This window comes from Rhodnius prolixus, unplaced genomic scaffold (assembly GCF_049639745.1).
Source record: "Rhodnius prolixus isolate KJV_2025 unplaced genomic scaffold, Rpr scaffold_4, whole genome shotgun sequence".
Taxonomy (NCBI): domain Eukaryota; kingdom Metazoa; phylum Arthropoda; class Insecta; order Hemiptera; family Reduviidae; genus Rhodnius; species Rhodnius prolixus.
In genome coordinates, this window is record NW_027411614.1 from 47548517 (window position 1) to 47564957 (window position 16441).

General features: G+C 33.3%; 1 protein-coding gene across 4 annotated transcripts in view; it reads right to left on the reverse strand.

Moving 5' to 3' along the window:
- CadN (neural cadherin) overlaps positions 1–16441 on the reverse strand; it is a 1042724-nt gene that overhangs the window by 691580 nt on the left and 334703 nt on the right. For 3 of the 4 annotated variants that reach the window (XM_074131811.1, XM_074131810.1, XM_074131807.1), the window contains exons 5-11: positions 15990–16206; positions 15508–15784; positions 13368–13539; positions 12433–12730; positions 12231–12356; positions 12001–12147; positions 10366–10557 (exon numbers count right to left, since the gene is read on the reverse strand). In XM_074131811.1, the coding sequence (XP_073987912.1) occupies positions 10366–10557; positions 12001–12147; positions 12231–12356; positions 12433–12730; positions 13368–13539; positions 15508–15784; positions 15990–16206 (1429 nt within the window). Of the gene's footprint in view, positions 1–983; positions 1175–10365; positions 10558–12000; positions 12148–12230; positions 12357–12432; positions 12731–13367; positions 13540–15507; positions 15785–15989; positions 16207–16441 lie in introns of all 4 variants that reach the window. The other variant, XM_074131808.1, reaches the window with a different exon arrangement.

Consider the following 16441-nt stretch of genomic DNA (forward strand, 5'->3'; position numbering starts at 1 on the left):
TTTTTACAGAAAATGTTTTGCAACAAACGGAGATATTACGCTTTTAGTTTTGATTAAATTTAATTGGTCACCCGTGTTAGTCTCTAATTTCCATAATAATAAAAATGGATCACAGTTTTATTATTTTATATTGAACCTTGCGCGGACTCCCGGACATTGTTCAGGGACCCCCAAATCAATTTTAATTTTCCACGGACCCCCAGAATGATCCTGGGGGTCCGTAGGGACCACTTTGGGAACCACTGGTTTACATCATGCAAGTAAGTTTAAGTTTAAGAATATTGCAGTTAGGTGGGAAATGAAAATTAATTGCTTGAGCTGTTTGATTAAGAGTCAAATTATGCGTTCACAGAAAACAGAAATTTAATAGTTAATTTCAACTAAAAGTAAAAACACACAAAAAAAATCTAACATTTTCCATGTACTTCTATCAGTAATTTGAAAAATGTGAATAATGCCGGCTAATCGAAATGACCGCAAGAGATTTACTTGTATAATTTGGAAAAAAAAACACTTCCCAGATAAAATAATCTCACAACTCTTCAAAGACAGATTGTATTCCGAAGTGATTTTAGGATTGCAGTCGTAATGATCTTTTTAGAGGACTCAAAGTTACAATCACCAAAGTGTAACCTCAACAGTATATAATTTGTACACACAATACGACATTACAGCACAAATTTCACTGAAATTAGCTTAAATCAATACAAAAATGTTTGGTTAATTATGCTCACTATAATTATAAAAGATCCTTCGTTCAATAACTATAACCAAGAAAACAGAAAGTCAGAATAAACAAATACAAAAAAAAGAACTAAAGGTAAGCATGAAACCGATTAACTTATTTTCCTCATTGTGTGCTCGTGAATTTTGTCTTATTTATGGGTTCGAACTTTCCTTTTTATTACAAAAATTTTCTTTGGGAAATCTTTTTTTAATTGTTTTCTTTTCTTTTTTTTCACTTTTCAATTGAATATACAAACCTTGCTTTGACCTCTGCGACCAATGAACCGACTGTGACATTTTCCCTGATGCGAATGGGGCCGTAGACACTCTTGTCCCAGAGAGGTGGCTTATTGTTTCGGTCAACGACGTCTAATTCAACTTCAACGTCCGCATACGACGGTGGTTCGCCTCTATCGGAGGCCTTCACTCTTAGACGGTATCTCTCACGCTATAAAATTCAACATGTCCAACTAAAAATGCGTATCCCCTCAAACAAAATTATGCCCAAGATACGAAATTAAAGAAAAATTATTAAATAAATGTAAAATAAAACAAATAATAAATAATAAATCATACATAAACATGTAAAAAAGCAACCAAATGTACACAAAAGTATAAAACATAAATAAACAATATTAAAACAAAGAAAGAACATAAATTTAAAAAAAAAAAAAAGGACAAACAAGAATATTATTAATTTAATTAAAGAAAATTAATTTTGCTAATTTTCCTTTTTCTGCATCACTTTTCTTTTACTCTGCAATGCACAGCATAGCTCATAAATGAACCTGGTATTGGAAAACTAAATAAAAATATTTTTTTTAATTCTTTTTGAGAATCCTCAAAAAATTAAGAGATAAAATATCTGAAATTCATAGATAATCTAAGAAGTACCACTAAAATCCATAAAATGTAATAACTAAGGAACGGATTTTTATGTATTTAAAAATGCCAAATATTTAACTAAAATATGCATTTATTTTCGTCAATTATGTGGAAAATATGTGATTTTCTTAAAATATTTTCTGGAATATTTAAGTAAAATGAAAATTTTTTTTTATGAAAATGGAATTTTTTTGGGGGGGGCAAGTTATAATTATTTATACAAGAAAAGAACATTTTTACAATTTATAATAATTTATTAGGAACAAAATAATTTGTTTTTACAAGTCATAATGATTTATACAACAAAGAACATTTTTACTATTTATAAAAAGATGTGTTAAATTTTCAATTTTGTAAACTTCACTCTTCGAAATTGTTTGCAACCGCATGAAATTTCAAATGTTGGAACGTAAAGTGACGACGATCTGGGCTTAAGCTGGACTTGTAATGACTAAAAGATCGTTTAACATCTACAGATGTTATAGGTGCCTTGCTGAAAGAAGTTATCTCGTTGTAAAGGGTACACGATGTTCTGAGGTGACTTCTGTTCCACTGATAATATCAGAAATCTGGCAGATGGTCTCCCACCCTTTGTTCTTGCTCAGTACTTCTACCAGTTTTGATCTGATCAGATCTCCCTTACTCCCAGGTATTCCTTCCACCTTTTCGATGACTTTTTTTAACGTTGGACAAGTTTTCTGTCAGTCGAACATTTTGGGACTCAAGTTGGGTAATTGGCCTGTGCAAGAAATACGCAATTGTCAGAAATGAATGCAAGGTCGTTCCTTAAATTAGGTTTCTCGAATAAAGACTTGGCTGTATTTATCGCTACTGCTTCGTCTTCGAGATGTGAAAGGACATTCTTGATTTTATTGTAGTTTTCATAGTAATACTGAGCAGCTTCCAGCCAAGTACCCCATCTTGTCAATATTGGTTCTGGTGGAAGGCACAAGTCTGGATAGAGATCTTTTAGCATTTTAATGCGACTTGGTGCTTTTAAAAACACTTTTTTAACCACTGTGATTCACAGTCTGTGGTTCACAGTTCCTGTCAACCACCTCCCAATTATGAAAATATGCCCAAAATGAAAAATATGTACATATTTTGATTAAATATGTAGAAATATTTATTTATTTTAATCAAATATGTATAAATATGCGATAACATCCAAATATGTGTAAACATGTGAAATAAAAGTAGACTCAAACGGCTTAAAAAGTGTCAGTATGAATACTTCTAGTTGAAAAACGTCTGTAAATTGCCTAGAAAAAAATATGTAAATACATACGAATCCGTTCCCTAGTTATCATCCTTAACAGAAACATGAATCCTGAAATAAAGGTAAACTAATCAATTCAAAAATTAAATACTAAACAGGAATTGGTAAAATATTAAGTCAAGATAAAGTGATCTGTGAAGATAATGGAGGGCTAAGTTTGTTAAGAAACAGATACTACAATTTTATTTATTTTTAATTTTAAGGCGCGTCCATCACCGGGCAGTGAGCAGTAAGAAGTTCCTAGGAAGAGAGAATCTAAGGACCTGCAGCTGGATTCGAACCTGAGTCTCACTCTGAGCCTAATCCCTTCCCTAACAAAGTAATAGAAATAATGAATCAATTTTTAGATCTACTTGAAAAGTTTCTATTCAATTAATAAGTTGGCCGCAAAAAGGTTGTAGATTATGTTAACATCTCGATCTTGTCCATAAAGAGAAAATGGAATCCAACTTGAGACATGCTCTCAACAGCAATGGAGTGCTATGCAGAGACGAGCCGCCCCAGTTTCAGAGAGCAAGCACTTATCTATTCGATTGGGTCTATTTCGGCAGTTACCCTAAATCAATCACTGGCTCTAGTACCATTAGTCCTCAATTACACTTGATAGCCTAAAAATGAACAACCACTGGACTTCCTAGAAACCTAGGCTTAGGACGAGAGCTTTTTGCCGCTTCACTCCTTCCCTTTTTACTTTTCGCACATAGTGTGCTTTCTGCTTTTCACATTCTTTGTGTGCTTCGCTTTCTTGTTTATCTTTAGGTTTCGTTCTTACTTAGTCCGTATAAATTACAGTCAATGGAAACCCAGGGCCCAAATATAAGGGGCCAAGCAATCGTTCCAGATTCTCAACAATTACAGTCCATCATCCTCCACAATAACCAAACATCAATTAATAACTAAATTGATTTAAATGGACCACACAGACCGTTCAACTCACTCAAAACAACTATTTCCCATATAACAATTAATCAAAATCCTTTCTGTTGGCAACCCAATATTTTCAGAACAACTTTCCCATCCATCTCTCACGGGATTCGAGGCGGCGCTCCCCCATATTTCCAAAACGACAGAGAACAGGAAATACTTAATACTTTATGAAATAAAACTTTTTCTTATATTCCATTCACGCCATTTTAGTCACAGATACTTGAGATGCTTTAATGCACTATAATTTTGAAATAAACAAAAACAAATTTGAAATTTAAAAATAGTTACAATAGACAGAGTTTTCTTATTTTCTGAACAAAATACATTTTACACATTAAGAAACTAAATTTAGAGCCTCAGCCCTTTGTCTTCCATGCGACTTAGAAAATTTTACATATATTCTGGCTCAACTTTAGCTCCATCTATTGAGTATTTGAGAAAACTAAACAATAATACTGAAATTTACTTGAGTTCCCTGTACAAAATGATATTATACACAATAACAACAACAAACACATTGAATATACTGAAATCTAAAAGCTGTATGTACACATTTTTGGGGGGGGGGGGATAGGAAAATTTGATCGGAAAATTCCAAAAGGGTCATAAATTATTGAGACTTCTTTTTAACATTTAATTTTGTCCCGAAATGTGATTATACGTCTGAAGAGGACAAGACATTGCGTCACAGTAATCACTTAATGCTTTTTGTAGCAGCTCAAACGTTATCGTCTTTCAAGGAAGTCTTGACGGCCTAATACTGTACATGCATCTATCTTTAGATACCAGTTTGGCAAGTAGTTAATGATCTTAAATTAAAAAGGGAATATGACAGCGTGAAGGTCTGCGGATACCATCTCTTCAGAGGAAGAACAAAAAAAATCTTCTTTTTGTAGAAATTCGCCACTCCAAACTTCATTGAGTGATCTCAGAACCGTTTGAGTAATGTTTTACTTTTAAAGGAATAAGGTTAGTTTGAGATCTGTTAGTTACGAGATTATGTTCTCATTTTACAGATTCAGCAAATGTTTTTTTTTTTTAAAAAAATATTATTTACAAAAACTAAATATGTAAATTTCAAATAAAAAAGAAAAATTACTTTACAACAGAAAGACACAATAGCAATGCTGATTAGTACTCAAAAAAAAAAAAAATAGATATAAAGGCCCAATCCACCAATGAGCTATGCTATGTAAGAATCAGAAACAAATTAGCCAATTAAAAATAACAAAAAGTTGAGGGGACATGGAATTTAAAGATTTCATTAAAAAAAATAAAAGTAAATAAATTGAAAACCAAAAAAAAAGTAGTTAGTATTAAAGACTACTTTCCTTTTAAAAGTAAAAGGAATCAATAAAATATTTTACTAAAAACAATTTGGGATTAGTCTTTTTTTAAAAAATTTACTTTTTACACACAATAAGGAACCCTACATAATTTCAGATCATTATTGTCCTACTTACTGGAAAGCATTCCTTGGTAGTTTGTTGATTTTTTTAATTGATTCAGCAATACAAACAAAACAGAAATTGTGCAATTAAATTAAAACAAAACGAACAAAAAAATTATATATAAACTAAAATGTAAAAGGAAATTATTTTCTTTAGATGGTTAAGTTTGAACAAAAAAAATTATAATAATCAAAAAGCAAGCACAAAATAAAAAATGAGGTAAAAGAAAATACGGCATGCAGAATCTCATGATGCAGACAGAAAATAAATTGGTCAATAAAAATTAAAATCACTCGATTGCAAAAAAAAAAAGGGAACACCATTGTTAAAACTATCGACAAAAAAAATACCTCAGAAAAAGATAAATCCTATTTTGGAGATTAGAGAGGAATATGATCCAATGAACTCAATTAAAGTATCAATTTTCTGTAGGGAACTGATTTAGTAAGTGCAAATTATAATTGACCTTTTATCAGTTTTCTTTGCATGAAAAAATGAATCGGCTCACAAAACCCGTAGAATGCAGCTGAGAGGTAGTTTTATTTGAAAAGAGGGCAGAAGATATCAAAAACACCATTCTCGCAGAGAGGGAGGTTGGTCGGGGCTGATGTTCCAAAATGCAAACCTATCGCACCTCTGTACTTTTAGGTTTCGTTCACAGAATCCTCCCAAACTAATCTCGATTCGTGCAGGGCATGTGAATGCATTTTTTTTTGTCTCAATCTTATATTGATTCAGATACCCCTCAATGGCTCGGTAATGCATTGACGGTGGATTTCCCCTAACCGAAGTCACCAAATATCGGGCAACTGCAGACGACTCTCACAAGCGGAGCAACCGGCAACAGACTATTGGCTCTCTCGAACGGCGCAGTACTTAATTTCCTCGATCCAGTTTCTTTTTAGCTGGAGTGTCCATAAGCAGCATTAATTTTTTTTTCTTCGCTCCTCCAGAAGCTGTTCATAATTCAGGAGTTTGACAAGCAGAGCTAAGGTCCCTTATATACAAAACAATCATTCAGCCTGTGGTTATAAATGGTCGTGAAAGTTGGGTGCTTACAAAAAGCTACTGGGGAAAACTTCTCAATATATGGGAAAGAAAGGCGCCACCTGCAAGAGAGGCGAAACCTGCAAAGCTAAGATGTATTGTGGTACTAGTCTAGGCCTTGGATTTTATTTAATGGTTAATATGAGAACTTTATAGTAAAGTATGTTTGTTAGGCGGTTATAGGCTAGACCCGCAAAGCTAAGATGTATTGCGGTACTAGTCTAGCCCTTGGATTTTATTTAATGGTTAATATGAGAAATTTAAAAGTAAAGTATGTTTGCTAGTCGCCTCTCTCCACGACACCTAATTGGTAGTTGGACGTTAAGCCCCGCCTGAAAAAATAGGCAATTCATTTACTTTACTTTTATATGGGAAAAGAAAAGTACTATTGACGAATATCTGGGCTTGTCTGCGAAAGTGGGCGCTGGAGAATTAGAAAAAAAAAACTGAAGAGCTTCGGCAGAGTTTCAGGGGAACCCAGAACTGTATCTTTTGTTTTAGAAAGAGAACCAGTTAAGGTGGCTTGGACATGTCGAAAGAATGTGCCACAAAAATAGGATTCCAAGGAAACTTTACTGGAGGGAAAGCCAGGAGGAAGCCGTAGCGCAGAGGGAGGCCTCGTATGAGATTTCTTGGATGGTGTGGAGGAAGTTTTGAGAGAAGATGACGGAGGTTCGCCTATGATAAAGCCGAATGGCAATAAATAGGCGGTGGAGGCCCAGGTTTTTGTAGGGCCGTAGCGTCATGGGGTAGTTAGCTAAGTATACATACCATCAAAACTGATACAATTTGGAACTTCTTCCTTTGGCAGTACGGCCCTTGTAGGACTTTGGCCTCCTTAAGCAGATTAGACCAGCCTTCTCGATCTATGGCCTTTTTTTTTTCTCCATTGGTGAATCTGCATTTTTTTGGGAGGTCATTCTCCCACATCTTGTAGCCAACGGAGTCGCGGTCTACCTCCGCGGTCTTTCCCCCCCCCCCCCAAGGAGGTCCTTCAAAAGATTTACGTGGGCCTCTTTCTAGGTGCCCCAGCCATCTCAGTCTTCCGACTTTAATAGCGGTCACCAGGTCTGCATCCTTATAAAGCTCCAATTTGGTACAATTTGGATGTTGAAGGCAAAAGATCTAGGAGAAGGGCCAGAAAAAAAAATGATCCTTCTCGTGCATTTTCTATCCCGCCTTGATAATAATTAACAGGTGCTCCCTTGGTTTTTTTTGCATCCAAGTGTAAAAAATCATAGAAAAAAATAATAATAAAAATTGAAGGTCAAGGAATAGAAAGGGATGCTAGAAATTAGAAACTCTTCTTCGTTTCTTTGTCTGTTTTAAACGATTCTTTAAAACATTAAAAAAAAAAAATTTAAAAAAAATTAAAATTAAAATTAAAAAATAAAAAATTAAGGAAAAAATCTCGCAAATTTTCACGCAGTTTTCACGCGGAAAAAAAATTTCTGAAAAAAAAAAGATAGATAAATTTTTCCATCATTTTCTGCAGGACAAAAGTGTCTATTTCGGCTCTTTCTTCATTTAAATGTGTATTTTACTGGTTCGCCCCATACACATTAGAGAAATCAAAATTGTCACATATTTTTTTTTGTTATTTGTGGTAAATCAGAAGCAGGTCTGAAGGCCAGAGTTAGGTTTTGTCATTTTTGCAAAAAAATATATTAAAAAAAATCTGCTCTGTTACCACCAAAACACCATCTCCTCCTGTAAAAGGATGAGCAAAAACAAAAAAAATCAAAAAAAAAAAATATTCTGCCCTAAAGCAGAATAATTTTTTTTTTTTTTTCCAAAAATCACATATATATATTATATATATCAAAAATTATCATAGCCTTAAAAAAAATAGTATGCCTAAAAAATAAGGCAATTACCAAAAAAAAAAAAATACATATTCAAAATACATGTGGCACAAAAAATACAAAACCAATATGCCAAAAAATAAAAAAAACATTTTTCAAAAAATAATTTAAATTCTTTGGTTTTTTTCTCTTTTTTCTTTTTTTTTTTATATTTATTTTAAGAAATAAGGTTTATCTAAAAGAATAAATTTCACAATAATAAAGAGACAAAAAAACAAAAGCAAAAATTTGTAAGAGGGGGTGGAACTCAAAATATATAAGTGCAATCAGTGCTCGAATATTTTGGCAGTGTGTTATTAAAATAAATTAATAAATAATTAATAAATAAAAAAAAAAAAAATAAATCAGTAAATTTGAAAAAACTAAAAATCAAAACTATGTGCCGTAAAAAAAAATTTTTTTTTTTATAAAAAGAAATTTAATGGACAATTCCAAGAATTTTTGGGCAACTATTATAATTTTGGGCAACTTAATATTTTAATATAAAGAAAAATTATTAATACAAAACTTGGCTTTGTTTTTTTTTTTTTTTTTTTTTAATTAATTTGATGTTCTCTTTTTTTTTATGGAAAAGTTAAAAGAAACAATAATAATATTAATAATAAGTAATAAAATTAAAAAATAAATTTTTAGCAACCAAAAAAATGAAACCCTGGTTTCAAAAATTTTTTAAAATAATTTGCCAAAAATAAAAAGCAAGAATTAGGTTTCCCCCCCCCCACTGCCAAAAATAAAAATTACCAAGACAATCATGGTTTAAGGGGGAACTGTCATTAATAAATGGGGTTGTTTATGACAATATAAGCAGGCTGAGAGAGCGAACAACACGGTGTGTGTGTTTGGATCGTATCTACACAGGATCAACAAAAAGGTCCTCTCTCTCTCTCTCTCTCCTCTTTGCGTAGATTTTGCAATGAGGAGGAGGATTTCAAGGCAATATAATAATGATGGTAGAAAGGTATACGTATACAGATATTTTTAGACATAATATTCTCCCGCCAACATCTATGTGCTTAAATCTATAGCAGAGCTAGCACAGAAATATGAAGTGTATTTAAAAGTTACAGCAAATTAGAATGAATGGAAGAAAATGATCAGAGAAGGATTACGTGATTTTAATTTCGGTTAAGTTATAAGGATGGCAGGAATATAGAGTACTGATCCATCCATTAGTTGTAAGTTTGTATGTAAATAGTTGTATATAGTAGAGGGATGAATGTGTGAAGCGAATGTATTTATAAGTAAGAATGGAGAGTGAGTGATATTCTAGCGATAAGCACCTAGACGATGCTGGCTGTATGGCGAAAGCCAATGCCAAAAAAAGAAAAATAAAACATATATTGCTACATTTTTCATTGGCAATGACTATTTGATAAACTAATGGAAGTATTTAGTCAAATGAATCGGATTTGATGCAGTTTAAATATGCACCAGAAAAGTCAAGACTTTGGCCAGATTTTATAACTATTTCTTGCCCGATTTCTGACTACCATTCATCATCATTGGATTGTGAAAACTCTTACTATTGTTGAATTTGTGGTTCTCAACGATCAGTGATCGTTAATGAAAATGTGGGTAAAAAATAAACGTTACTAAAATATTGTTGATGTAATCAAATGATTAGCACATCAAAAAGGGGTTTAGAAATTTTTAGTTTTTCTTGAAATTATCTTGGGCTTAGTGATCTATCGCTAAAAGGCTTTTCGAAAATTGCCTTTCAGTATCGGCCTTTCAGTATCGGCCTTTCAGTATCGGCCTTTCAGTATCGGCCTTTCAGTATCGGCCTTTCAGTATCGGCCTTTCAGTATCGGCCTTTCAGTATCGGCCTTTCAGTATCGGCCTTTCAGTATCGGCCTTTCAGTATCGGCCTTTCAGTATCGGCCTTTCAGTATCGGCCTTTCAGTACAAAGAAAAAAAAACTAATCAAAAAAGAATTCTAAACTTATTTTAAATATATTTTCAAGAAACCAGACTTTCATTTCAAAGATGGAAAATATAATTGTGCTCACATGTTCTTGCGGAATACTTTGTCTAAAGATGGATTTAGAAAAATCTTTAGTTTTCTTAGAAAAGGGAGAAAGAAAAAAAATCATTATCCTTAATACTAAAAGTTAATTTAACAAAAAAAAGTTGATATTAAATCTTGATCTCTGAGAATATTAAAAACCATCATTAAAACACTTACATCCAGCGGTTTTTTCAATACAATCCATCCGGATTCTGGTTGAATCTCAAAATATTCCAAATCTAATGGATTAGATGGTGCACTGAGTGTGTATACAATGGCTCCATTATTGTCAGCATCTTCGTCGGATGCTGATACTCTTAAAATGTTTGTACCAATGCTTGCATCTTGTTTTACGTTTTCAACATATTTCTATAACAAATGTAAAAAATAAAAATTATTATACGATTTCGAGACCTGCAAAGCTAATATGCATTGTGATACTGTGGTTAATAAAAGAAATGTAAAATAAAGTATGTTTGCTTGACGCCTCAGTCCATGACACCTAGTAAATGGTAGTTGGACGTTAAGCCCCGCCTGAAAAAATAGGCGATTATTATACGATTCAGTACCTCGGAGGTACTATGTCCAATTTTAAATTTTTTTACAAGAGAACAAATGAAAGAGTTTTTCGTGGTTTTTTTCTTACTTATTATTTTGCTTAAATATTTGGCGGATAATAAGTAACATAGATGGACGTTAACAGATGGTTAGGTAATAAAAAAAAGGAAATATTTTATTAGAAAGATTAAACAAATAAATTTTGAAAAAATTGACTTAGTGTTGTGTACCTCCGGGGTACTGGATTAATAAAAATTATGATTAAAAAAGGAATTGATGGGCTTTAATGATAAAAACAGTTGCTACATTTTAGTTACTTAATATTTCTCTGAAGGATGCTGGCGATTCTGTGAGATGAACATCTAAGTTTATCCAAATTTTTTTTTTTATAGAATTTTCCGTAGAATCTATTTTAACAAACATCCCTTTTATCAGTGAGTCACAAAATCGCATACAATTTGGTTTCCGAAAACTCCCTTTGGAATAATAATCAAGTACTAGTGAACACGTATATCTTGATCGTGTCCTTAAAGCAAGGATCGGAGTAGAGAAATGATGGCAGATGAGGGTGCGTATAACTCTAATGAGTGGTCCCTTACTGAAAGTCCTCAGTGGCATAGCAAAAATTCATAGAACTCTTATTATTCTTCTAAAGTTTTAAGAATGACAAAATATATCTCAGGACTAACAAAACCGTCCTAGGTGGAACCTTTTGGTTTTTGATAACTGACTTTCACAATTTTTGATTCCTTCCACGTATTCGAGTAAAGTAAAGTAATCGCCGATTTTTTCAGGCGGGGCTTAACGTCCAACTACCAATTAGGTGTCGTGGACGGAGGCGACTAGCAAACATACTTTACTATAAATTTCTTTTATTAACCATTAAATAAAATCCAAGGCCTAAAGACCAAGAATCGAACCCAGAACCACAATGCATATTAGCTTTGCAGGTCTCGGGTGATAGTGTTCCATGGCTACCTTTGTCAATTGCTAACTTAAGAAGCATATATTAAATATGTGTCTGTGCAGCTTCACAAATTTGCTAGCCCTCTAGTAACGTACCAATTACTTCTTTCGGAAGACCACGACCCTTAGCCTAGTACAGTAATTTATACCACTTTTCCTTTTTAGAGGCCAATAATTATACTACTTCACATTCTTTCGTAAGATCATCTTTTTTTAGCCACTTAATTCCAGTCAGCTTTGGAACAAAAAAACGTCTGGTATTTTACATGTAAAAATAGATCCATTTACCTGTCTATCAAATAGCGGTGGATTGTCATTGACATCAGTAATTTCGACAGTAAAAGAGCAGACACCTTCAAGTGAAGGATCACCTTGATCTGTAGCTTTGACCGTGACCGACACGAATTTACCGTCATCTCCTTCTCGGTCAAATACCTAAAAACAATGAAGAATATATAAGTAATTGATGACTTAAGTTTCAAAGGTGGGCTCACTCATTTATAGGTTTGTAACCTTACTTTATTGGTTGTCACTTCGCCAGTCTCCTCATCCACAGTGAATTTGGTGCCCTTCTGATTCGGCTGCTGAACGATTGAATACTTAACTTGACCATTCACACCTTTGTCCTCATCAGTTGCGTGAACCTGAACATCAATTTACAGCCTTTACTATCTTCTCTATACTAAATGCTTATTAAAAGCTCTAAAGAATGAATATTACCTTAATCACTGGGCTACCATTCGGCGCGCCTTCTTCAACTTTTGGGTAATAAGTACCACAATCTTTGAAAATGGGTTTATTATCGTTTACGTCGGTAATGAAGACCACAACAACAGCAGTACTCGTGTGAATGATGGCATCTCCATTTACGCAGCAAGCACCATCATCCATGGCAGTTACGTTCAGTTCGTATTTATCACGATCTAAGGATATGGCTTTCCCATGAAGTCTAATAACACCGGTGATCTCTTCAATGACAAACTGGCCAGATGAGGTAGAGCCTCCAACAAAGCCGAACCTGAAAATCCATTAGAAATTTGAGAGGAAAAAATATTTTAAGGATGGAATGAAAATGATAGAATGTTGGAACTAAAATTAAATTGTTGGAGTAGACTGATATTTAAAATGATGAAACCACCAAACCTAAACATCGCGTAGAAACTTCTTTTGGTTACCGATAGGCAGAAAGGCAGTAACAACGTGAACGTAAACTCTCTTGAAAACCAAAAAGCTCACGGATTAAGGCTGGTTATCTCTCAGAACATTTGCAAAAAACGAATCCATAGTTACAAGTTAGAACCCCAATTTCCAGAACTTAGTCATATTAAACTAGGCTAACTTCCCCAACGTAAAAAAAACCGTCTAAAACCTCTTTGCCGAAATAGCATTTCCCGTAATGTATTGCCGGAGTATAGCGAAGACGTTTAACACAGTACACTCTTAGAAAGGCCATTTTAGAAAGAAAAACTTAGCTCCCGGAAAAGCAGTCAAAATAAATTTTCCAGGACAATGGTTTGAATGAAAATAATTCCGAATGAGACCTATCAGATGTTAACAGAAAAGATCAGCATCACTGTGGTTTTTTTAGATATAATATTCGCCCATAAGAATCCTATTTCTAGTACCTACTTTACATCTGGAACAAAACAACTCACCTAACATTATCACCATCCTTATCTGATGCGACAACCGTTGTCACTAAAGTGTTCGGTCCAGCATTTTCATCCACATTCGGTGTGTAAACTTGTTGTGAAAATTTGGGTTCCTCATCGTTCTTGTTCTTCGTGTAGACTCTCACCGTGGCTGTCCCAGTTTTGGCCGGTTCTCCTGGAAAAAATTTTAAAAATATTAAAATTGATTTTTAATGTGCAGTCTTATGTTAAGTAAAATAAAATAGGATATAAAAAGAATAATAATACGATGTACCATGTTTATAATATAAAGATTATTTCGTTATGAATATCTAGATTTCGTGACAGTAAATTATTGAACTAAGGATTCAAGATTGGCGAGGAATCGGTCAAATAAAAACAACAACTCGTCTTTTTGCCAACGTTTCGACAAATATATTGTCCTCATCAGGGCCTGGATATTACAAATACAAAAATACAAACAATTTAGAGAATCAGTAATATAAAAATAAAAAGTATTGTATTGTATTTTATATTACTGATTCTCTAAATTGTTTGTAACATTCAGGCCCAATAAGAAGACAATATATTTGTCGAAACGTTGGCAAAAAGACGAGTTGTTGTTTTTATTTGACCGATTCCTCGCCAATCTTGAATCCTTAGTTATTCCGTTATAATAGCAATAATAAATCAGTAAACAACTTGGATTCAGCTTGCTTGTCAATGAGATTCAAAGACATCAATGGTTATTTGACCTTGAAAAAAAGACTAGTACAGCTGATTTATTGAAAGGTCCAGAAATCAATTTTTAATTAAAAGAGCTTAACTTAGATGGCGTCTCTAAAGGGTTCATAAAATCAAATTTTAAAAGCGATGAAATTTCAAACATAGATCATTTCTGAATGTGCAGCCATGAAAACTTGAATAAGAAAAAAAATAAAATAAAATTGCTTTGAAACCGTCCGAAACCCCAAAATGGACCAAATTCTGGTCCAGATCTCATATTTTGTGTCAGTTTTAGCAGTGGATGCTGTATAAATATCAATTTGAACGGTAATTTTTTTTTAGTTTACAAAATATTTTGTTCAAAGAGTAACCAAACATCACTTTTTAAAATATATTTTCAACATGTACTCCACACGAAAACTTTTATTTATAAATGAAAGATTTTCTTTAAAACAATAACTGAAGGGAAAAAAAAAAAAAAAAAATTAAACTGAAAATCATTTACACCCGTTTAATGAAGCCTTAGGCACTACAGAGTTTACAAGAACAATCTTTTCCAATTTTCGATTAATGATGAAAAACAAAGAAAAAAGGAAATCTAGACTTTTCTGAAAAATATATCAATTTCTGCTTTAATTTTCAATTTTTTAAACGAATTTTATACGAATAAATTGTATAAATTGAGCTCTCACTAATTACAGACCAAAATATAAAAGGTATCAATTTAACTAATTGGTCCTTTTTAATATCGGCCGAATGTATCTTTCTGAATACTGTCCTAATTAGGACTCGGAAAAGTAATTTTATTTTCCAATTAAAGAATTTATCTTTGCGTGTATGCTGTTTTCAATGCCGTTAAAGACTTATTGTAATTAGAAACTGTTCTAGTAAGAAGCTTCAACTAAAACTATCAGAATCTTACAAATATCTTTCTCTGACTTAAGGAACTACTTTATTGAAAACGAACATTTTTTATATAAACAAATTATACAAAGATACATAAGCTTTTTTAGCACTTTCTTTCAGTCAGAAATTTTGAGCTGAAACATGAACGTAAAGTTAGGTACTTGCTGAATTGTGATCTTCATTAGTTAATTGAACCTTCACTCTTTACTTTTTAAACTGAAAGTATTTGCTACGTAGTAACCACAATAATAATAATAAAGGTTACCAGGGAAGGGATTAGCTATGAGGTTAGCATACTGGACTCCCACGCGGAGGTCCCGGGTTCGAGTCCAGCTGCTGACCCTTAGATTTTCTCTTCCTAGGAGCTTCTTACAGCTCACTGTCCGGTGATGGACAGTGTTGTCTGTAACGAGAGAACACTGTCCGGAGGCCGGCTGTGCACTGAAAAAAGCTCCGGGCGCCAATAACCTTAGATGTTGACGCGCCTTAAATCATTTAAAAAAAAAAATAATAATAATAAAATAAAGGTTACCTTTATCTTTAGCAGTAACCACAAACTCATAATAAGCGTTGTTGTTATCCGCGTCCAGCTGTTTGTTATTGTTGACAATGCCATTAGAATCCACAGCGAAATGGTCGTCCGATACATGATATTCAATTTCAGCATTCGTTCCGGAATCAGCGTCAGTGGCTTTCACCTTCAGTATTGATGTGCCCAACGGTATGTCTTCGTCTACGTTGTGCGCTTGATAGTCGGGTAGTTCGAATTTAGGAGCATTGTCGTTTACATCGGTCACTCGAATGGTTAGCTAGAAAATAAGATCAAGAAAAGTGAATCAGGTTCACCAGATACCTGAATGTTGAATAAATACTTGTGGCCTTGAGAAGCAAATTAACCTAAACAATATTAAACGTCCAATTACTTCCCGAATAACCTTCCTTTTTACGTGACGAGAAAAACGGCAAAGCTATAGAGCTTTATCTGACAAAATGGAAAAACCAGTCAATTTTCACCTCAACAGAAGTGGAAAATCCGCCAGAATCTTCAGTAGCTGTAACCACCAGCGAGTAAACATGAGGTTGTCTCAGATCTTCAAAGTCCAATTCTTTAGCCAATTTCACAATGCCCGAAGTTGGTCCAATGTTAAAGGTACCAGCACCTTGTCCTTGAGCTTTCAGAGTATAACGTATTTCTCGATCTGCGAATGATTTCGCTTTTACAGAGATGATGCTGAAATCAGAGAGAAAAAGAAATAAATTTAAAAAAAAAATGAATGGATAAGTAAGTTTAGCTTAACAGAACACTAATGTTTTTAAGTATTTAGCGTCCCCTACATTAAGTAAAATCCCAGCATTTCGATTACCAAATCTAAACATAATTATCCAAAAAAAAAATGAAGAACTTCACAATATATACTAAATTTCTTTTCATTTTACTACATTTTTCCTGTTAAAAACGCGAAGTA